Source organism: Hypanus sabinus, chromosome 8 (genome assembly GCF_030144855.1).
Source record: "Hypanus sabinus isolate sHypSab1 chromosome 8, sHypSab1.hap1, whole genome shotgun sequence".
In the NCBI taxonomy this organism is placed as follows: domain Eukaryota; kingdom Metazoa; phylum Chordata; class Chondrichthyes; order Myliobatiformes; family Dasyatidae; genus Hypanus; species Hypanus sabinus.
The window spans coordinates 113,223,643-113,247,840 of NC_082713.1; the positions used below are offsets into that span (position 1 = coordinate 113,223,643).

A 24,198-nucleotide genomic window follows, 5' to 3' on the forward strand; every position below is an offset into this window, starting at 1 on the left:
GACCGTTTCGCTGAACACCTACGCTCAGTCTGCCAGAAAAAGCAGGATCTCCCAGTGGCCACACATTTTAATTCCACGTCCCGTTCCCATTCTGATATGTCTATCCGTGGCCTCCTCTACTGTCAAGATGAAGCCACACTCAGGTTGGAGGAACAACACCTTGTATTCCGTCTGGGTAGCCTCCAACTTGATGGCATGAACATTGACTTCTCTAACTTCCGTTAATGCTCCTCCTCCCCTTCTTACCCTATCCCTGATTTATTTATTCCTCCCTCATTTTTGCTCTCTCTCTCTGCCCACCATTCTTTGCCTGTTCTCCATCTCCCTCTGGTGTTCCCCTGCCCCTTTCTTTCTCCCTTGGCCTGCCGTCCCATGATCCTTTCCCTTCTCCAGCCCTGTATCCTTTTTTCCAATCACCTTTCCAGCTCTTAGCTTCACCCCTCCCCCTCCAGTCATCTCCTATCATTTCGCATTTCCCCCTCCCCCCATTACTTTCAAATCTCTTACTATCTTTCCTTTCAGTTAGTCCTGACGAAGGGTCTTGGCCCAAAACATCGACAGTGCTTCTTCCTATAGACGCTGCCTGGCTTGCTGCGTTCCACCAGCATTTTGTGTGTGTTGCAGAAATAGTCAGAGGTAGTTTTAAAAAAAACAGAGTGGTGGGTGCACGGAATGTGCTGCTAAGGATGGTGGTAGAGGCAGAATCATTAGAGATATTTAAGAGACTCTTAGCAGGCACATAGATGAACAAAAAATGTAGGACTATGTAGGAAGGGTTAGAGTGATTTTAGAGTAGTCTAAACAGGCAACATAACATAGTGAGCTGAAGGGGCTGCACTGTGCTATGCTGTTCTATGTTCTATTACTGAGACTCACTGTTTAGAGCAGTGGGGTGTGCAGGGATTACACACAAAAATTCCCACAGACCGATAGAGGTTGAAAGAATTCTTCAGGAATCCTGTCCAAAGGGTTCTCACTTAGTCAAAACCAGTAAAGCAGGTCGTGCACTCAGTAATTTCAGTGCTGTTTAAGTGCCTTTCCTATGTAGAGATTAACTGCCATTATTACATAGCACTTCACTTTTAAGTAAGTTTCTTTAGATTGTCCTGGACTTGTATAATACTTCAAAAACATAAGATTTTCATGTGACTGCCTCTCAACTTGGAACTAGCTTCTTCAGAAGCTCCATGAGGTAGCTGATACCATAATATGTAGGAGGTCAAAGTGAAACCTCACTAAGCTTTACCTTGACATTTTAAACTGCAGTTACTTATCTTTAGCTGGAGATTGATTCAGTTTGTCAGCACAAGTCTGGAAGGTTACAGCTTGAAGGGGAAAGACATACTTGCAAATTTTCCTTTGATTTTGCCTGTTTTGACTGCACGGTGTTATGTTGTAGAGCTAGACTTTTTTGTGGAGGTGGACTGGGGCTGCAGGCAACGGTTTAATTTTATTGTCTACACTGAATTAGATGCTGTAGCTTTCATAAATGTTAACCAAGAAATTCAGCTCTATACTGATGAGGATTCTGATGAAGGGTCTCAGGCTAAAGGGTCGACTCTTTATTCCTTTCCATCGATGCTACCTGACCTGCTGAGCCCTTCCAGCATTTTGTGTGTTACTCTGATCTCCAGCATCTGCAGAATCTTTTGTGTTTCTGAAGCTTTGATTATTTCCTCTGGCTTGCTCACCTTTACCTTCTTTTCACATCTTGGTCTGGCAGCTATCAAAACCTGTTTTTAACAGGCACACTGCTTCCCTCAGCTGTGTCCCTTGCTCCAACCAGCCCCAAACTTTCCAGGTGAAATTTTCCCCGTTAGTTTGATTACAGATAATTCTGATGGATAGAGCCACCAAAGATTCTGCCAAATTTCTACAAAAGTACCGTGGGGTACATTCTAACTGGTTGCATCACTGCCTGTGAAGGGACCATTGAACAGGAGTGGAAAACGCTGCAGAGGGTTGTAGATTCAGTCAGATCCATCATGAGCTCTAGCCTTCACACACTGAGAAATCTTCAAAAGGCAATGCCTCAAGAAGGCAGCATCCATCACTGAGAACCCTCACCATTCAGGACGTGCCCTGTTCTCATGATACCAGTACAGAGTAGGTGCAAGAGCATGATCTCACACACACAGACACACACTGAATTCTAGTTAATCAGGGCAGCCAGTTATTTAGGACACTATGCCACTTAATTGGGACAGGAGACTTTCTAACGAGCATCAGAAGTGTGCAGTTGTCCGGCCATTAGACACTGCACCGTGCTTAGAGCGAATAGTTTATAAAATAGCATCAGTTGCATGTGATTCAAAATGCAGTGATTTTTGTCACTGATATTTGGTGAGAAATTAGCAGCAAGTCTTGCTCACTGTGGTTCCTAGTATTCAGGCCTGCAAATCCCAGAAACGGCTGGAACTGAAAATGAAACAATTTCTCTACTTCAACAAGTTAGGAACTATTATGAATTTGAAAGTATCAATAATCATCTTGTTACAATGATAATGTAACAATCATAATGTTACAATGAAAATGAAGATTTGAAGGATGTAATCGTTGATAGCATTGTATGAAGGCAGTCCATTATCTACACTAGGTGTCTGTGTTGAATTTGTTCATTTACAGTCAATCAAAAGAAGGTGGCAGCATACACTGGATGAATTTCTTTGATAACAACTAAAAGTTAATACAGTTTTATAGTACTATAGTAGTATTGGTAGTGTTCTAATTTGTTTTGTATTTCAGTTAAATACATAGTTTGTTACTCAATTAAGCGGTAATTTGCCTTTTTTATACCTTTTTAACTATTTCGATAAAACTTCGGCTAACTGGGGCCAAATGTATAGGTTCCAATGTTCCCGAATTAACTGGAAATCATTGTACATTTCTTACTGTAACTTACAATATACTTTATGTATCCACTGTAATGCTGCCACAAACACCAAATCAAATGATATATGTCAGTGATAATAAACCTGACTCTGATTTAAAGATCTTATGCTTTTGCTGCACTCTTGAGTTATAAACTCAGTGCCAGCTACTGGAGTCGCTCACAACCTTCCCTTTTGCTATGTTTGACTTACTTAAGCTCTTAGCTTGGGTGGTTTCAGTATTTTGTAATCATTTAAGAAAAATTTAGAGATACAGCACAGTAACAGTCCTGTTGGCCAAATGAGCCTTTGCTGCCCCACTTGCCTGTGATCAATTAACCTAATAACTTGTACGTTTTTGGAATGCGGCAGGAAACTCACAGGGAGAATATACAAACTTCTTACAGGCTGTGGTGGATTTGAACCTGGGTCACTGGTGCTGTAATAGCATTATGCTAAGCACTACGCTACTTGTGCTGCTGCATTTAAATATTTTTCCTTTCTTCCATGTGCCAATGGATTACATCTCTATAACCCCTTAGTAAGAAGCAGGCCTCCAGATGCTGGTTCCCTTTCACTTTTCCTCAGACTCAGCTCTCCTTCCCATCTCTACTGTTGAGAATGACAATGTGACATTTCTCTTCACCTACTTTCATCCCCAGCTCAATAACCTTCAGGCTTGGCTTGACTTTCAGATTCCTCATAGAACATCAATAACACTACTACTGAATCGCAAATCATTGCTTGTGACTATCCATTATACATCCAGAACAAAGAGCAATTTAAACAAGCAAGCATCAAAAGTCTCCCAAAATAAAAAAAAGTTAAGTAAAAAATTCTCAACAAATCTGAAGTTCAATTTCTCAACATACATCCTCTCACCTGGGTTAAAACGTCCAGTTGCTCCACAATGCGCCCCAATGTTTCGGTAAGTTCTGATGGGATACCCGTGTGATCTCTTTGAGAGCAGGCTGTGGGTTCATTGTTAACTGGGTCCAGCCGGTAGGAGTTGGCTGGCAAAGGGGCATCAATGGATCTGTTCACCTGGTTGGTTAAAAGTGAGCCCCAGTTTGTTTCCACCGGTCTTGACTGCAATCACAGAGAAGACAAAACATGGAAATTGTCATTCCTATGTTGCAATATGACATGCACAAAGGCATAAGTCCACTTGTCTTCTTTTATGATGTCCAAATCAAGCTAGATCAAACAATTTTCACAACTTGGTGAAATCTGGCAAAAGAGAAAACTAAGCTTACAGTGTTCATGGAAGACTTAGCAACTCTTGAAAAATTCTATTTACATTTGCAACACTTCTGTATCTCATTCAGTGGATAGGTTCAAAAAGAAATCTGTTTATTACATAAAATAACTATCTGATGTACAAGGTTTCTGTGTGCTTATGGAAGCCAAGTTGTTGGGGCCAGTTTTGGGGATGAGGCAATCTGGGGAAAGAATTACTGAACCATTCATTTATGATCTGCCTTTATTTTTAATATATTTGAGTGCTTAATAATGTGCCAAGAAATGAATCCTTTCCTCATAGTAAGAACTTTAACAATGGCCACAGCCAACAAAATAAAGCTTTTGACTTGTCAATCATTTGTGAATTATAAGATACTAATTTATTTCATATAAAAATTGAATGCTTTGTACAGTGCATAGATCTTGACAGAAAGAGTTGTTCATATTTACGTGAAGAACAAACAATCCCATAACAACATTGCATATACTCATTCCTTCCACTCCTTGGTACACTGTAAGAAAGAGCAATTGATCAATCTGTATTTCACACTTGCCTGATGCCACACACTGCAACATAAGCAGTCAGTGCCTATAAAAGCTTTAGATCATAAAGCTCCAGAATAGAGATTTGCTTTATTTGTTACATGTACATTGAAACATACAGTGAAATGTGTTGTTTGTGTCAAATGAAATTAGTGAGGATTGTGCTGTGGGCAGCCTGCAAATGTCACCATGCTTCTGGCATCAATGCAAGACATAGGAATAGAATTAGGCCATTGAGCCCAATGAGATCGATTTATTATCCCTCTAAATCTCATTCGCCTGCCTTCTCCCTGTAATCTTTGATGTCTTGACTACCAACCTCAGCTTTAAATATACCAAATGACTTGGCTCCATGATTGTCAGTGGCAATGAATTCCACAGATTCACATCCCTCTGGCTAAAGAAATTCCTCCTCTCTTCTGAGGCTGTGCCCTCTGGTCCTAGATTCCCCACGATAGAAAACATCCTCTCCACATCTGGTCTATCTGCGTGGCCTCCGTCAGTTGTGGTCGACCATGGGTACTGTGCCTCTGGTAGTCACTGAGAGTGGCTTCTCCAGGGCAGAGTTGACATGGAGATCTGTCTGTTGCCCATGCAGTGGAACCCCCCTCTCCATGCTGATGACAGGTGCAAACGAACGACTAAAGTCGGTACAGTTTGGTGCCAGCAACATCACAGGAGTTGCCGTGCCGGTGCTGGGTACAGCAGTCAGCCGCCCTTAGGACTCCAACTTCGGATTTTTTCCTTGGGGTTTACTCCCAAAGCCTTTCCTATGAGCGGGTATAGCCACAAGACAGCGAAGGTTTGAAATCAAAGTTTTCCCACTCCTAGATGAGTTTCCATCCATGGTTAACGAGCCCCATCTGCCCAGAGGAACTGGTTTTAAGGCGCCAGCGGTCCGCCTTTGCCCCTTCTCCTGTCAGTAAGAACGGCTCTGCCAGGTATAAGAACTATGCCACACGTGGCCAGGAGCTGGACTTGATTGTCAGAGGCTGTTTGAGACGCACACCATGAAGAGCATTTGTTTAGCAGTGGGAGCTTGATCCCACTACCACCCTTGGATGGTATGCTATGACTACCCTTGGAGCCTATCTAGGTCTTTTAATAGTCAAAAGGTTTCAATGAGATCCCACCTCCTTCTTCTAAACTCCTGTAAGTACAGGCCCGGAGCCATCAAATGCTTCTCATACATTAACCCTTTCAGTCTTGGAAAATTCTTATCAACATCCTCTGAACACCCTCCAATACCAGCACATCTTTTCTCAGATAAGAGGCCCACAATACTCCAAGTGTGGTCTGACCAATGCTTTATAAAGCCTCTGCATACATCCTTGCTTTTATATTTGAGTTCTCTTAAATAATGGTAACAATGCATTTGCCTTCTATTTATAACACTTATTCTACCTTTTGTTTTTCTTTTTAGTAATACTATGGTACTTCATTAATACTTGCATGTTGGCATGGATGTAAAAACTTTTCATTGTGAACCCTGTCTGTATTTCCTGCTGCATCAGTAAACCAGCCAATAAAGTCAAATACCTCCCACCTTAGACATTCTTTCTTCTCTCCTCTTCCAATGGGTAGAAGATACATAAGCCAAAAGACATAGGGGCAGAATTCAGCCATTTGGCACATCAAGTCTGCTCCGCATTCTTTCATGGTTGGTTTATTATCCCCCTCAACCCCATTCATCTCTCCTCCCTGTAATCTTTGACACCCTGAATAATCAAGAAACTTTCAACCTTCACTTTAAATACACCCACTGACTTGGCCTCCACAGACATCTGTGACAATGAGTTCTGCTGAATCACTACCTTCTGGCTAAAGAAATTCCTCCTCATTTCTGTTCTAAATGTAGAGTACTTTATAAAAGTCTTAAGCACATACAAAACAAATCTGTAAAGTGAAGATGCTTTCAAAAATATTGAGAAGTTTCTAAATATATTTTAAAGTTTACTTGTAAGAGCAGTAACAGTAAAACGAAATCAAATCAATATTTGTGGTAACCACCCTTTGTTTTTAAAACAACATCAATTCTCTTAGGTACACTGCTATGCAGTTTATTAAGAAGAAGCCTGAAGGCACACACTATGCGATTCAGGAACAGCTTCTTCCCCTCTGCCACCCAATTCTTAACTGGACATTGAGGCTTTGGACACTACCCCACTTTTAAAAAAAAAAATACAGTTACAGGTATTAGCGTTTTTGCACACTTTATAAAATCTACTCAGTATACGTAATTGATTTACTTGTTTATTTATTTATTATTATGTTTTATTTTATTTATTTTTTCTCTCTCTGCTAGATTATGTATTGCATTGAACTGCTGCTGCTAAGTTAACAAATTTCACGTCACATACTGGTGATAATAATCCTGATTCTAATTCTGGTAGATGTTCCAAACATCTTGAAGAACTTGTCGCAGTTCTTCTGCAGACTTTGGCTGTCTCACTTGCTTCTGTCTCTCCAGGTAATCCTAGCCAGCCTCAATGATGTTGAGAATAGGACTCTGTGAAAGCCATACCATCTGTTGCAGGACTCCTTTATCTTTTTTTTGGTGAAGATAGTTCGTTATGACCTTGGTCGTGTGTTTGGGTTCATTATCCTGCTGCAGAATGAACTTGGTCAGACGTCTCCCTGATGGCATTGTGTGAGAATTCGCTTGTCCTTCTCAGCATTGAGGACTCCATTAATTCTAACTAACTCTATTTGCATAAATGCAGCCTTGAACCTGCAGGGAACCTCTATGGTGCTTCCCTGTTGGCTGCAGGCACTCACCCATATTGCACTTTCCAGATTTTCTATGGACAAACTACCTCCTGTTTGTCCCAAAAATTTCAAATTTTGACTTCTCAGTCCAGAGCTTTGTTTCCACTTCAGAAGAAGGCATTTTTGGCAGCAACTCTTCCATGAAGACTGTTTCTGACAAGACTTCTCCAGACTGCAGAGGGGTGTACTTGGGTTCCAGTGGTTTCTGAGAGTTTAGAGCTGATAGCAGTGCTGGACTTCTTCCAATATAGAAGATACATCAGTCTGACGTATCTCGTCTGCTGCAATCAGTTTCCATGGAAAACCACAGATTTCTGGTCCCCAACCTTGCCCGTTTCTTTGTGCTTCTTCAGAAGAGCTTGGACACTATACCTTGAAAACTCCAGTCTGCTGCAAAATTACTGCTTGGGAGAGACCTTGCTGATGTAGGATGACCATCTTTTGTCTTGTTGCTATGCCTACTCTTGCCATGGTTCAAGAATTGATGATTTGAAGGTTACACTGTCACATCTGACCCACCCGCGCCTTTTAGTTTGGTTGTCCTTAACCAAGTTTGATTCCTTCTACACCCATTTCTGTTTCAGTTAATCAGTTTAGTTCATTCAACTCATTATGTCACTGATCATTGGCATCCTGTTTGTTATCTTCATTTAATTATGCACTGGGCTATATACCTTCAAAGTAATCAAGTAGTGCATTACTTAATCTCTTACTTTATTTAACAAAATATAAAAATTTCTAATTTTTTTTGGAAAATGAATGTTTGGAAATCTAAAATTTGCTCTTTTCTACAGATGCATTAATGCAGAAGACAAAAAATGAACATGTAAAACAAAATTTATATTAAAAAATCTAGGTTGCCTAAGACCTTTGCACAGTACTGTATGCCCCTCTATTCTGAGGCTGTGCCCTCTGGTCCTAGACTTACACACTATCCACTCTAACTAGGTCTTTCAATATTCAATAGGTTTCAATGAGATCCCCCCTCATTCTTCTAAACTCCAGTGAGTACAGGCCCAGAGCAATCAAAAGGCTCTCATATATTAACCCTTTCAGTCAACTTCTTGTCAACTTCCTCTGAACCATCTCCAATGCCAGGACATCTTTTCTTAGATAAGTGGCCCCAAGACAGCTCATAATACTCCAAGTGCGGTCCTACCAATGCCTTATAAAGACTCAGTATTACATCCTTGCTCTTATATTCTAGCCCTCTCAAAATCAATTCCAACATAGCATTTGCCTTCCTTACCACTGACTCAAGCTGCAAGTTAACTTTTAGGGAGCCTCATCCAAGGACTCAAAGTCTCTTTGCACCTCTGATTTTCCAATTTTCTCCCATTTAGAAAGTAGTTATTCCTTCTACTAAAGTGCATGACCACACACTACACTATATTGCATCAGTTACTTCTTTGCCCATTCTTCCAATCTGCCTAGGTCCCTCTGCAGACTCCCTGCTTCCTCAACACTACCTGCCCCTCCACTTAACATTGTATCATTCGCAAATGTAGCCACAAAGCCATCAATTACATCATCCAAATCACTGACATATAATGTGAAGAGAAGCGGTCCAAAAATCACCTCTGCTGAACATCACTAGTCACCTCAGCCAACCAGAAAAGACCCCCTTTATTCCCATTCTTTGACTCCTGCCAGTCAGCCAAACTTCTTTCCATGCTGGTAATATCATAAGGTCTTATCTTGTTAAGCAACTTCATGTGCGGTACTTTGTCAAAGGTCTTCTCAAAATCCAAGTACACAACATCCACTGATTCTCTTGCCTGTTATTTCCTCAAAGAATTCCAACATATTTGTTAGGTAAGATTTCCCCTTAAGGCAACCATGTTAACTTTGGCCAATTTTATTATGTACCTTCAGAATCATGAAACCTCATTATTCATTATGGACTCCAACATCTACTGAAGTCAGACTAACTGGCTTATAACTTCCTTTCTTCTGCCTCCCTCCCTTCTTAAAGAGTAACATTTGCAATTTTCCAGTCCTTTGGAGCTATTCCAGAATCTAATGATTCTTGAAAGATCATTACCAATGGTTCCACAATATCTTCAGCTATCTCTTTCAGAACCCTGGTTTATATACTGTAGTTCATCTGGTCTCGGTGACTTATCTACCTTCAGACTTTCCAGCTTCCCAAGCAACTTCTCTTTAGTAACAGAAACTACACTCACTTCTGTCCCACACTCTTGAATTTCTGGCATACTTAGCATGCCCACAACTTACTAACTCTAGCCCTAACTGTACATCTTTGGAATGTGGGAGGAAAGTAGAGCACCTGGAGGAGACCCAAGTGGTCACAGGAAGAATGTACAAACTTCTTACAAACAGCAACAGTAATCAAACCCTAATTGGTGATTACTATAAAGCAATTGTACTAACTGCACTGCACAACATGGCAAACTACATAAAGTTTACTCCAGGTTAATAAATTAGATTAATAATAGCACTGTTAATTTCAACCTCTTGTAGTAGTTGTCAAAATATAATATATAAAAGAATAATTTATAGGTTTCCTAATAAAAATGCTCTTAAATGATTTGTAAGTTTTATTAAAACTTCATGTGGAGCACCATTTCTGTGATTAATAAGTGTAAATATCCCTTAATGCTAAGAAAAATAAGACACAGGAACTGAACAAAGCACAGTCACAGCTAGTAGACTTTGTGGGATTGCTTCTGAGTCAGAAAAAGAGAAAAACAAGACACAATGCATGCTTGATGGATCAACACAGGAAGCTATTACCACAGTATTACCAGCCGGATGTCATGCAGGAAATTAAACTGGTAGCTTCTGTAAATATGATATCACAGTGATCTGTCAGTAATTGATTAATATTGTTTCCTGTCAGGCATAAGTGATGATTCTCACTGTGTGGTAGTGACACAGTAACTTGTGTTTCTGAAACAATAACTAAGCACCATTCTGTCTTCACAGTTCAGCACCCAAGCAAAGAATTCAGATAGCACAAAGATCATTTTATTCAGAAAAATGCTCTGGTAGAGTAATCTTTGCAATTTTATTATAAAACTCATTCATGGGCACTAGCCTCCCCACCATCGAGATGACCTTCAAACGGCGATGCCTCAAAAAGTCTGCATCCATCATCCCCACCACCCAGGACATGTCCTCCTCTCGTAACTACTGTCAGGGAGGAACATAGAAGAATATAGCACAGGAACAGGCCCCTTGACCCACAATGTTGTACCGGACCAGCTAGAAAACAAATCAAAAACACCCAAATACTAATCCCTCCTATCCATCCATGTCCATATCCATCCATCTTCCTTTCATCCATGTGACTATCCAAACATCTCTTAAAAGCCACTAATGTATTTGCCTCTACCGCAATACCAGGCAGTGCATTCCAAACATCCACAACTCTGAGTAAAAAACTTACCCCTCACATCCCCTTTGAACCTACTCTCTCTCACCTTCAACATATGCCCCCTGGTATTACACATTTCAACCCTGGGAAACAGATACTCTCTGTCCACTATGTCTATGCTTAGGAGGTACAGAAGTCTGAAGACACACTCTCAACAACAGGGACAGCTTCATCCCCTCTGCCATCAGATTTCTGAACAGTCCTATGAACACTACTTCACTATTTTACCGCTTTGCTCTCATTTTTGCAGTACTTATTTTAAATATACACTCAGTGGCCACTTAATTAATTTTGATTTAGAAATACAGCATGGTAACAGGCCCTTCAGGCACAACAAACCTGCGCAGCCCAACTACACCCATGTAACCATTTAACCTAATAATCCACACATCTTTGAAATGTGGGTGGAAACTGAATCACTCGGAAGAATCTCACACAGTCACGGGGAGAATGTGCAAACAGACAGGGCTGGGAATTGAACCTGGGTCACTGGCACTGTAAAGCAATGCGCTGCTACACTAATGTGCCACATCTACTTGTTAATGCAAATATCTAATCAGCCAATCATGTGGCAGCAACACAATGCATAAAAGCACGTAGATATGGTCAAGAGGTTCAGTTGTTGTTTGGACCAAACATCAGAAGGGGGATCAAATCTGATCTGAGTTTGACTATGGACTGATTATTGGTGCCAGATGGAGTGGTTTGAGTATCCCAGAAACAGCGGACCTCCTGGGATTTTGACATATAACAGTCTCTAAAGCTTACAGAGAATGGTATGAGAAAAAAAACAATGAATGGCAGTTCTGTGGGTGATAATGCCTTGTTAGCTTGAACTATTCTGGCCTCTCTCATTAACAAGGCATTATCTGTGTTGGTTGTTGGTGCAAAATTAAACATTTCACTGGACCTTTTAATGTAGTTGTGACAAATAAAGCTAACCTTTATCCTTAATTTTTATTATCTATTTATTTCATTTAGAAATACAGTGTGGAACAGGCCCTTCTGGCTTAACAAGCCACAGCATCCAGCAGCCTACCTATTTAACACTAGCCTAACCATAGGACAATTTACAATCACCAATTGACCTACTAACCAGTAATCTTTGGACAGTGTGAGAAAACCGTACCGTAGCACCCGTGGGTGGGGGGGGGGGGGGGGAGAGAAAGAGTCCACACGGGAAGGACATACAAACTTCTTATAAAGGACACTGGAATTGAATTCTGAATTCTGATGCTTCCAGTTGCAATAGAAGTGTGTTAACTGCTGTGCTAATCCTTATATTTAATCTACTGAATATCAAAGCAGTAATAAGAGATTTGAAATCTTTTCACTTTGGAGGTTAAAAATACAGCAGCTGGGAATACCTTTGCATAGCTAACGTCCACAGTGTTGCTGTATACACAAATAAAGTACTTCCAGCAATAGCAGCACTGATTTCCCTCTGTTAGATGTGAACTTACTTGGAGCTTTGGAGAGAGGTAACCAGGACAGACATGTAGACACAATGACAGAGATGCAAATTTGGCTTGAAAGGGTGGTGCAGAAAGAAACCTTCATATGGCTTTTACGTAGTACTCAAGTGCTGTCACCCATAAGTCCAGAGGATGAGTGTTGTGAGATGGGTTTCGGTTGGATAACTCCTTTTCAGCTCATGCACACAACAGCTTGAATGATCTAGTCTTACATTTCTGATTCTACACACCAAAATGGAAAGGACAAGGAATGAAATGTCGGAAAAAAAGCCTTCCACTGCAAAATCTTAAATTTAAATGAATTACTTAATTAAGAGCAAGATTAATTACTGTCTTTTTGTGAGAATCATGTTGCTAGAGGGCCAACAACATGGTGATCTCTATCTTTCATTAAGCTCATTTGTTGCAAATTAAATATTCTTCAAATACATTGAGTTGTGCACACTCTTGAAAAACAGAAGAACTTCTTTCCCCACAATAAATACAGAAAATTCAGCTTCACAGCTATATTTTAAAGGAAGCACAGTAAGAAAAGGAATCATTGCCACAGGAAGCCGACAGTCATTTTTTTTAGTTTAAACTGAAAGAACAACAAACCAAAATCAAATCACTCAGAAATGGCAAGGTTAAGACACTACTTTCAGGGAAAAATGAAAAGATACCAAAGGTGAGAAACACCCCAACAGGAAATACTCTAACAGAACTGACACTAAATATAACTGCACAGGAAGGATGGCATATAAATTGCAGAAATTCTTATCAAACCAAAAGCAGTCAAAAATAGGAAGGGGCAGTATACTTTAAGAGTGGAACATTTGAGAAATGCATGGAAATATTGCAACAGCCCCTAAAACATCAGTATGCAGGTTTTCTATAGTTAGCGGTACAATGAATAATTTTACTTCTCTCAAATTAATGATTTAGAACATGCTTTTCAATAATTTATCATTTCTCCAGAGGTTAGGCTAGAGAGTTTGAAACTCTTGATTTTTCTCTGATAAAACAAAATGAAAATCTTGTTTGATTTCCCTATGCCATTAAGTGCAATTAAAATATGCATTGTAGATTTGAGGGCTAATATTTCACAATATGAAGAGTGTGAATCCTTATGCAAACAATTTAACCACTCAATGAGTGTGTAAATTGGCTGTTCTTTTCTACGCAACAGTAAAATTCCACTAAAAATACCATTCATTATTCAGTGGCTACATTATTTATTATCAGTACTAACAGGGACCAAATATTATCCAGAAAACTCCATTTGCCTCTGTGAATCTAATAATATAAAAAAAGATTATTCAATGATGTACTGGACAACTGTTGGGTGATAATTTTAGTAGCTTCTGCAAAACTCTTCAAAACCAGTTCTCATGGAAATGGCATTTGAGTTTAGTAAATCATCTTTAATGTTATCAGGAAGCTCATTATAGTCTAAGCAAAGCAAGTGACACAAACACACTCCTGTCAGCAGCATAGAGACACCATTTCCTGTGTGGTAAGTCTGCAGCCACATACCTTGGGGTGCATTTCTCCCTGAAGGAAGCTACTTTTAAAACAGGAAGAGAGAAAGGAACAGTTGCTGCAGACTATGCAGCTGAAGACTTATTGCACATTCTTTGAATGCCCCACATCAGCTAAAAGGAGCAGTGACACAAGGTATCTCAAGATGGAGATGCTATTACAGATACTAACAAGGGCTATTTGTAATTTTTCAGAGTTGAGGTCAGGAGAGGCTGGTATCACAGGAAATGAAGGAACAGAAATACATTTCTGGAACTTGATCTTTGCTTAGTTTCCTAAATAGTGGAAAAAAATCTGTACTGAAACTGCAGTGATTAGAATTAGTGTTTTGTTATACAAACTAGTGCATAAAGATGCAAATAGTTCAAAACTTGAAACAAATGCAACATCTGCAACAATAGGGAGATCTTCAAACTAAGGTTTAGGTCATGAGAAGAATAAATTACAGAACAATGTTTTAAAAGAGTTAAAAGAAAGCATACACAAGCAACATACTGACTTGCAAGTGGTGGTACTGAATGTTAAACCAAAATACAGAAGACTGTCATCTGGAATGATGCCATTTAAATGCAGACATCAAACATTTCTTTCAACAATGCCCCACAAAAATTTCTTCTATCAGTAAACAAGCGACCAAGTACAGATTGTATTCTCGAAACCTGTACTCTTTATGCAGTCTAATAATGTTCTAACTGGTTGCATCAGCATCTGGTATAGCCACTACACAGGATCAGAAAAAGCTGCAGAGGGTGGCAAATTTAGCCAGTTCCATCATGGACATGAGCCTCTTCAGCTTCAAAGACAAGGCATCCATCATTAAGGATCCCCATCACCCAGGACATGCCCCTCTCATTGCTAACTTCAGGGAAGAGGTACAGGAACTTGAACTCACGCTCAATGTCTTAGGAATAGCTTCTTCCCCTCTGCCATCAGATTTCTGAATGGACAATGAACACTACCTCACTATTTTTGCACTACATATTTAATTAAAATGTTAATATACATTTCTTATTGTAATTTAGAGTTTTTAAAAATGTATTGCTCTGTATTGCTGCTGCAAAATAACTTACTTCATGACACGTCAGTTATATTAAACCTGATTCAGATTCTATCTGGTGAAATATTAAAGCCTATATAACAATGTTCTGCATGCATTCGGACCCCAGTCATTTTGTTGAGGGTGAGGGTGTTGAAAGCTTCAAGTTCCTAAGAGAGAACATCACCTATGGCCTGTCTGGTCCAGCCACATAGATGTTACCAAGGGCACACAGTAGCATGGCAGTCAGTCACTATTACAGCTCAGGCATTGGAATTTGGAGTTCAATTCCCACACTGTCTGTAAGGAGTTTGTGTGTTATGGGTTTGCTCCCACAATCTGGTTAGGTGGTTATTTGGACACCATAAATCGTCCTGTGAGGAGACTGGGGTTAAATGGATGGATTGCTGGGTAGGGTAACTCATTGGGCCGGAAGAGCCAGTTTTGCACTCTATCTCTAAATAAATAAAAATTTAAAAAACCTATACTTCCTTAAAAGGCTAAAGAAATTTGGCATGTCTCTGTCATTTCTTACCAATTTTATCACTGCACCGCAGAAAGCATCCCATCTGGATGCCCAGTGGCATGGTATGGCAAGAACACAGAACATGACCATGAGAAACTCGAGTTGCAAACACATCTCGGCACATGTTTCTATGGACTCTGTCTGTACTTCTTGCTACTTCAGTAAAGCAGGCAGCATAATTAAAGACTATACACATTCCAGACATTCTCGCTTCTCCCCATCAAGAAGATACAAAAACCTGAAAACACTCAATACTGGGCTTTAAGGACAGCTTCTAACTTGCTGTTATTAGACTATTAAATAGTTCCCAATACAATAATTTGGTCTTGACCTCACAACCTACCTCATTATGATTTTGCACGTTGTTTACTTCACTGCACTTCTCAGTAGCTGTTACACTTTTTTCTGCACTGTTAATTGTTTTACCTTGACCTACCTCAATGTACTGTGTTATGATTTGATGTGTATGAAGGGCATGCAAGACAAGTTTTTCACTCTATCTCAATACATGTTACAATAATAAATGAAAACTAAAACAATGTAAGAATAGTCAGTAGTGGGCAAACTAATGGAGAAGATTCTTAGTGACAATTTATGAGAACTTGGAGGAGCAGATTCCTACAACTCAGTGCATAAAAGCATGAGGACATGGTCATGAGGTTCAGTTGTTGTTCAGACCAAACATCAGAATGGGTAAGAAATATGATCCAAGTGACTTTGACTGTGGAATGATTGTTGCTGCCAGACTGGGTGGTTTGAGTATCTCAGAAACTGCTGATCTTCTGGGAGCTTCACACACAATAGAGTTTACAAAGAATGGTTAAAAAAAACTAAAAATAACCAGTGACTGGCAGTTCTGTGGGCGAAAATGCCTTGTTAACGAGGTCAGAGAAGACTAGTCAGACTAATTCAAGCTGACAGTAACTCAAATAACCACAAGTTATGACAGTGGTGTGCGGAAGAACATCTCTGGATGTACACATGATGAACAATGAAGTGGATGGGCCATGCAGAAGACCATGAAGTGGCCACTGCAACTTTTTTGGTTTTCTCTGGATTCCAAATATCAATCCTGTTCCTTTTTTAAATACCTTTTGCTGGACGTCTTGAGGGAGGTACTTTACCAGCCTCCCTTGTTAGTATTCAAGCAAAGTTTTTGTTAATGTCATTTTATCTCCCAACCCTGTGCATACTAGACCACGGCAAGTGCAAATACGTGACCACAAATTTCACAGCTTAGTCATTTACCTTTTCATTGAAGCTACATTGACAATGAGCATATCTCTATCTTACAGGAAAACTCTACAAAACTACACATCCCCTGGATCCAGACACTGTCACGTGACCCAAATTGGGAGGTTATATTGAAGTTACACAAGATGTTGGTGAGGCTGAATTTGGAGTGCTGTGTGCGGTTCCGGTCACCTACATACAGGAAAGTTATCCATAAGACAGAGGAGCAGAATTAGGCCATTCAGCCCATTGATTCTGCTCCGCCATTCCATCATTGCTGATCCCAAATCCTACTCGACCCCATACACCTGCCTTCTTGCCTTATCCTTTGATGCCCTGACTGAACAGGAAACTAGCAATTTCTGCCTAAATAAACCTGTGGATTTATCCTCCATCGCAGTCCATGGTAGAGCATTCCACAGATTCACTACACTCTGGCTAAAAAAATTCCTCCTCACCTCTGTTCTAAGAGGCCACCCCTCAATTTTGAGGCTGTGCCCTCTAGTTCTGGATACCCCCCCCCCCCATAGGAAACATCGTCTCCACATCCACCCTATCTAGTCCTTTCAACATTCGGTAGGTTTCAATGAGATTCCCCTGCATTCTTCTAAATTCCAGTGAGTACAGGCCAAAGCTGCTAAACTCTCCTCATATTTTAACCCCGTCATTCCTGGAACTATCCTTGTGAACCCTCTCTGGACTCTCTCCAATCACATCACATCCTTTCTGAGATATGGGGCCCAAAACTGCAGACAATACTCCAAGTGTGGCCTGTCTAGTGTCTTATAAAGCCTCAGCATTATCTCCTTGCTTTTATATTCCATTCCCCTTGAAATAAATGCCAACATTGCATTTGTCTTCTTTACCACAGACTCAACCTTCTGGGAGCCTTGCACAAGCACTCCTAAGTCCCTCTGCACCTCTGATGTTTGAACCTCCTCCCCATTCAGATAATAGTCCGCACTATTGTTCCTTTTACCAAAGTGCATTATCATGCATTTCCCAACAGTGTATTCCATCTGCCATTTTTTTGCATATTCTTCCAACTTGTCTAAGTCCTGCTGCAATTGCATTACTTCCTCAGCACTACCAACCCTTGTATCATCTGCAAACTTTGCCACAAAGCCACCAATTCCATTATCCAGATCATTGACAAACAATGTAAAAAGTAGCAGTCCCAATACTGACCTGTGGAACACCACTAGTCACTGGCAGCCAACCAGAAAAGACCACTTTTATTCCCACTTGCTGGCTCCTGGCTGTCAATCATTCCTCTATCCATCTCAGTATCTTTCCTGTAACTCCATAGGATTTTATCTTGTTAAGCAGCCACTTGTAAGGGACCTTATCAAATGCCTTCTGAAAATCCAAATAAATAACATCCATTGACTCTCCTTTGTCCACCCTGCTTGTTATTTCCTTGAAGAACTCTCACAGATTTGTCAGGTAAGATTTCCCTTTACAGAAACCACACTGACTTTAGCTTATTTTATTCTTAGTCTCCAAGTACCCTGAAACCTCATCCTTAATAACAGACTCCAACACTTTCCCACCAACTGAGGTTAGGTTAACTGGCCTATAATTTCCTCTCTTCTGTCTTCCTCCCTTCTTAAAGAGTGGAGCGACATTTGCAATCTTCCAGTCCGGGATCATGCCAGAATTGGGTCATTCTTGAAAGATCATGACCAAAGTACCCAATATCTCTTCAGCAACCTCCCTCATGACTCTGGGGTGTAGTCTATCTGGTCCAGGTGACTTATCCACCCTAATTTTTCCAGTTTGCCTAGCACTTTTTCCTTTGTAATAGCAATGGCACTCACTCCTGCTCCTTGACACTCACTGACCTGGCACACTACTAGTGTCTTCCACAGTGAAGACTGATGCAAAGTATCCATTAAGTTCATCTGCCATTTATTTGCTCCCCATTACTATCAGTAAGATTGAAAGAGTGCAAAGAAAATCTACAAGGACATTGTTGGGACTTGAGGATTGAGTTTTAAGGAGAGGTTGAATAGCATAGGACTATTCCCTGGAGTGTCGAGGGATAAGGGGAGATTGAATAGAGTTATACAAAATATTGAGAAGCATAGATACGGTAAATGCAAGCAGGCCTTTTCCCCACTGAGTTTGGGTGACACTAGAACTAGAGGTCACAGATTAAGGATGGAAGGTTAAACTACTTAAGGGAAACCTGAGGGGAAACTTCTGTACTTAGAGGATGGTGCAAGTGTGGAACGAACTGCCAGCTGAACTAATAGATGCGGGTTTGACTGCAACAGTTAAGAGAATTTTGGATAAGGAGATGAGTGGGAGGGCTATGTAAGGTCTACGGTCCAGGGTTGAGTCAATGGGACTGGTCAGAATAACTGATTGACGTACCCTAGAGTGAAAATCAGAATGTTTAATATTGCTGACATGTGTCATGAAATTTATTGTTTTGCTATCATTAGATGGGCTGAAAGGCCTGTTTCTGTACTGTAGATCACCATGACTATATCTGGCTACAATAGTGATGACACTGTGGAACTCAGCTTTAAGAACACTGCTCATTATTCCAACTTGTTCTTATGGCAGTTTGCTTATTATCATGGTCAAGTGGTTTCGGTATACAATCAACATGAACCCCTTTATTGTCCACATCCTGCTGTTGTTCTCTGGTGTCTTACTCTCGGAGAATCCCTTATGGATTCTGCATCCTCATTCCATCTGGGCAATGTTCAATGCACAATTGACTAGACCTGACAAGTCTAAAAGCCTGTTGAGAATGAGGAATCCTTTGGTTAAGTGAATCCTGTAACTGAGACAGTGGCTGTCGTTATCTCATATTACGGAATCAAGCCTTTTAAGGACAGCTGGCTTTGATTTATGACTGCCATTGTTCTGAGAATCACAATAATGAAATTTTAGCAAGCCTAATTTCCCCAGAAATGATTATAAGCAAAATAGAGTCAGGGGTTCTAGAGCACAGAAACAAACCTTTTGGCCCATGTAGTCCATGCTAAACTATTATTCTGCTTAGTCCCAACAAAATGCTGGCAAAACAAAAGCAGAAGTTTGGCATTAGGCTACAAATGGTTCTTACAACAGAGTAATCATATTTACAAGGTTCATTTTAAGATTTTTGGCTAAGTCATATCATCATAAAGTTCACCTAACAATTGGTGTTATACATCATACTACACTTATGCAGTTAAGATGGGAATTTGAGACTTGGGGATTAAGTCTCGTTCAAAAGCATTGCTTTACGAGAATTAAATTCCAATTCTGTATCCTCTAAATACTTTCTAAGGTGGCAGACAGAGTAGCTGAATTGACTTAACTCAACAGAATTCCTGTCAACCACCGCAAGCTCCTGTTCTACTCCAGGACTGCAAAGCCCCTCTTTGTCTATACTGCAAACACGAGGAAATCTGCAGATGCTGGAAATTCAAACACACACAAAATGCTGGTGGAACACAGCAGGCCAGGCAGCATCTATAAGGAGAAGCACTGCCGACGTTTCGGGCCGAGACCCTTCATTAGGACTAACTGAAAGGAAAGATAGTAAGAGATTTGAAAGTAGTGGGGAGAGGGGGAAATGTGAAATGATAGGAGAAGACCGGAGGGGGTGGGATGAAGCTAAGAGCTGGAAAGGTGATTGACGAAAGTGATACAGAGCTGGAGAAGGGAAAGGATCATGGGACGGGAGGCCTCGGGAGAAAGAAAGGGGGAGGGGGGAAGCACCAGAGGGAGATGAAGAACAGGCAGAGTGATGGGTAAAGAGAGGAAAAAAAAACAAACAACTAAATATGTCAGGGATGGGGTAAGAAGGGGAGGAGGGGCATTAACGGAAGTTAGAGAAGTCAATGTTCATGCCATCAGGTTGGAGGCTACCCAGCCAGTACATAAGGTGTTGTTCCTCCAACCTGAGTTTGGATTCATTTTGACAGTAGAGGCGGCCATGGATAGACATACCAGAATGGGAATGGGACGTGGAATTAAAATGTGCTTTCTCTGGCGGACTGAGCGTAGGTGTTCAGCGAAATGGCCTCCTAGTCTGCGTCGGGTCTCACCAATATATAAAAGGAAGCATTGGCCGCAGTATACCACACCAGCCGACTCACAGGTGAAGTGTCGCCTCACCTGGAAGGACTGTCTGGGGTCCTGAATGGTGGTGAGGGAGGAAGTGTAAGGGCAGGTGTAGCACTTGTTCCACTTACAAGGATAAGTGCCAGGAGGGAGATCGGTGGGAAGGGATGGGGGGACGAGTGGACAAGGGAGTCGCATAGGGAGCGATCACTGTGGAATGCAGAAATTTGGGAAAGACGTGCTTGGTAGTGGGAACCCATTGGAGGTGGCAGAAGTTACGGAGAATTATACGTATTATACAGATCTGGAGGCTGGTGGGGTGGTAGTTGAGGACAAGGGGAACCCTATCCTGAGTGGGGTGGCGGATGGATGGGGTGAGGGCAGATGTGTGGGAAATGGGAGAGATGCGTCTGAGAGCAGAGTTGATGGTGGAAGAAGGGAAGCCCCTTTGTTTAAAAAAGGAAAACATCTCCTTCGTCCTGGAATGAAAAGCCTCATCCTGAGAGCAGATGTGGTGGAGACGGAGGAATTGCGAGAAGGGGGATAGCATTTTTGCAAGAGACAGGGTGGGAAGAGGAATAGTTCAGGTAGCTGTGAGAGTCTGTAGGCTTATAGTAGATATCAGTAGATAAGCCGTCTCCAGAGATGGAGACAGAAAGATCAAGAAAGGGGAGGGAGGTGTCGGAAATGGACCAGATAAATTTGAGGGTAGGGTGAAAGTTGGAGGCAAAGTTAATGAAGTCAACGAGCTCAGCATGCGTGCAGGAGGCAGTGCCAATGCAGTCGTCGATGTAGCATCTCTCCCATTTCCCGCACATCTGCCCTCAGCCCATCCACCCGCCACCCCACTCGGGATAGGATTCCCCTTGTCCTTACCTACCACCCCACCAGCCTCCAGGTCCAACGTATAATTCTCCGTAACTTCCGCCACCTCCAACGGGATCCCACTACCAAGCACATCTTTCCCATCCCCCCTCTTTCTGCTTTCCACAGGAATCACTCCCTACGCGACTCCCTTGTCCACTTGTCCCCCCCATCCCTTCCCACCGATCTCCCTCCTGGCACTTATCCTTGTAAGCCGAACAAGTGCTACATCTGCCCTTACAGTTCCTCCCTCACCAACATTCAGGGCCCCAAACAGTCCTTCCAGGTGAGGCGACACTTCACCTGTGAGTCGGCTGGTGTGGTATACTGTGTCCGGTGCTCCCGGTGTGGCCTTTTATATATTGGTGAGGCCCGATGCACCCTGGGAGATCATTTCGCTGAACACCTACGCTCGGTCCGCCAGAGAAAGCAGGATCTCCCATTGGCCACACATTTTAATTCCGTGTCCCATTCCCATTCTGATATGTCTATCCATGGCTTCCTCTACCATCAAAATGAATCCAAACTCAGGTTGGAGGAACAACACCTTATATACCGGCTGGGTAGCCTCCAACCTGATGGCGTGAACATTGACTTCTCTAACTTCCGTTAATGCCCCTCCTCCCCTTCTTACCCCATCCCTGACATATTTAGTTGTTCGTTTGTTTTTTTTCTCTCTCTCTGCCCATCACTCTGCCTGTTCTCCATCTCCCTCTGGTGCTTTCCCCCCTCCCCCTTTCTTTCACCTGAGGCCTCCCGTCCCATGATCCTTTCCCTTCTCCAGCTCTGTATCACTTTCGTCAATCACCTTTCCAGCTCTTAGCTTCATCCCACCCCCTCCGGTCTTCTATCATTTCACATTTCCCCCTCCCCCCACTACTTTCAAATTTCTTACTATCTTTCCTTTCAGTTAGTCCTGACGAAGGGTGTTGACCCAAAACGTCGACAGTGCTTCTCCCTATAGATGCTGCCTGGTCTGCTGTGTTCCACCAGCATTTTGTGTGTGTTCTTTGTCTATACTGTTGTTGGAGTTGCCATTTCCTGCCCTTCCATGGGCAATGGGGTTTGCAATAAAATGTCTGCTTCTCCATCAGCTGGATCTCCAGCACTGGATTTTGTAGTTGCTGGGGTATGGACAACCCCCTTGAATCTATTTTAATGTGAGGCTAGTGACTTAACTCTTGCTGTAACTGATTGGGTCAGAAACATAACCCTTCCCAGGTGAAAAATGGGAACATTCATAATCCCCTTGGGGTATGCACTACATTAAAGTTGCTGTATAAATGCAAGCTGATATTGCCATAACAATGGATCTACAGCAGCAGATTTTCAGTATTTCCAATCTTCTACAAACAAAAAATTTGAACTAGGGCCATTTAAAAGAGCTAATTCAGGATGCAAGATTGAGCTATTCAGCATGTAGTAGATGAAATAGACTCTCCAAGAGATGGCTGATAAGAAAATAGTAATGATGTTGACTATTATTGCCCAATTTCTGTATTCTTAGTGCAAAAAGCTTTTTTGCAAGATCATCTATCACTGTGAACCACAGGGTAATGCTTGGTACTCTTTATATATTTCATATGGAGTTCTTAACTCTATCTGTGCACTGTGTCAACACCCACCACCACACCAACCCCACGCTCTTTTGGGCTTCTGACGCACAGTCTCTAATGGACTGCTTTGGTTAATAACAATACTATTCTTTATGTGCACTGCTAGTCAGATGTGTAGCTAAAGTTACTGAATGACTTCATGATGAAATCCCAGCATTATAATAATAATAATCTGGCTTCACACCAGAAGTATTGAAAGATCATGAACTGTTTCTGTCATCACAGAACTATCTGACCTGTTGAATATTTTGAAGATTTGCTGTTTTTATTTACAAGGCTGCTCCAGGGCAGCTGGAAGCTTACATTTAAGTAAATAAAAAGCCAATGTCAGTAATGGTGACACAAAGTAACCGACCCTCATAAAACCCACATGGGTGACTGAGAGCCCTGCAATTGAAATCTATTCTTGCCTGCTCTGCCTAATACATGATCCAAATCTACAACAGAGCCCTCTGAAGTAGCTTAACAAGACACCTAATTCAAGAGCAATGAAAGATGGGCAATAACTGCTTATGTTGCTACCATTATGGATGAAACTGTCCAGTGTATGAAATAAACAAAAATCAAACTGAGCACATGGTTGTTAGGATAAAAAAAAAGAACTGAAAGGAAAGAAATTAATAAATAATTGCACTATTTAACTATTGAGGTTCTAACTAGGGTTTAGACTATCATTGATTTTATTACAAAACAAAGTCATTTCTAAATCTTAATATTTTAATTTGAAAGGCAATGCTGTAGCATGTCCTTTCTGAACAAGCCATGTGAGGAAGGATGAATATTGGGAAAAGGAATGACTTGAACATTTGACATCAGTTTCAGCAAACTTGGTCCCAAGGTCATAAGTTAATTGCATATTAATGCTTTCTTTTAATTTTCAACAACAACAAACTAAACAATACTGGCTAGGCATTCCCAGTCTCTAAAGGTACATCGTGACAAGGCCCTTAGTTGCCCTGTGGGTTCTCATTTAAACAATTTTTTTTCTGGGACTCACAGGGCAATTTTTAAAATTCTACAATTGTAAGCTTAGAT

The 24,198-nt window shown here is 41.2% G+C and overlaps 1 protein-coding gene across 1 annotated transcript in view; it reads right to left on the reverse strand.

Moving 5' to 3' along the window:
• The window catches only part of poc1b (POC1 centriolar protein B), a 104,142-nt gene that overhangs the window by 14,644 nt on the left and 65,300 nt on the right, over nt 1-24,198 (reverse strand). The window contains exon 11 of the mRNA XM_059977633.1: nt 3,753-3,959. Coding sequence (XP_059833616.1) covers nt 3,753-3,959 — 207 coding nt within the window. The remainder of the gene's footprint in view (nt 1-3,752; nt 3,960-24,198) is intronic.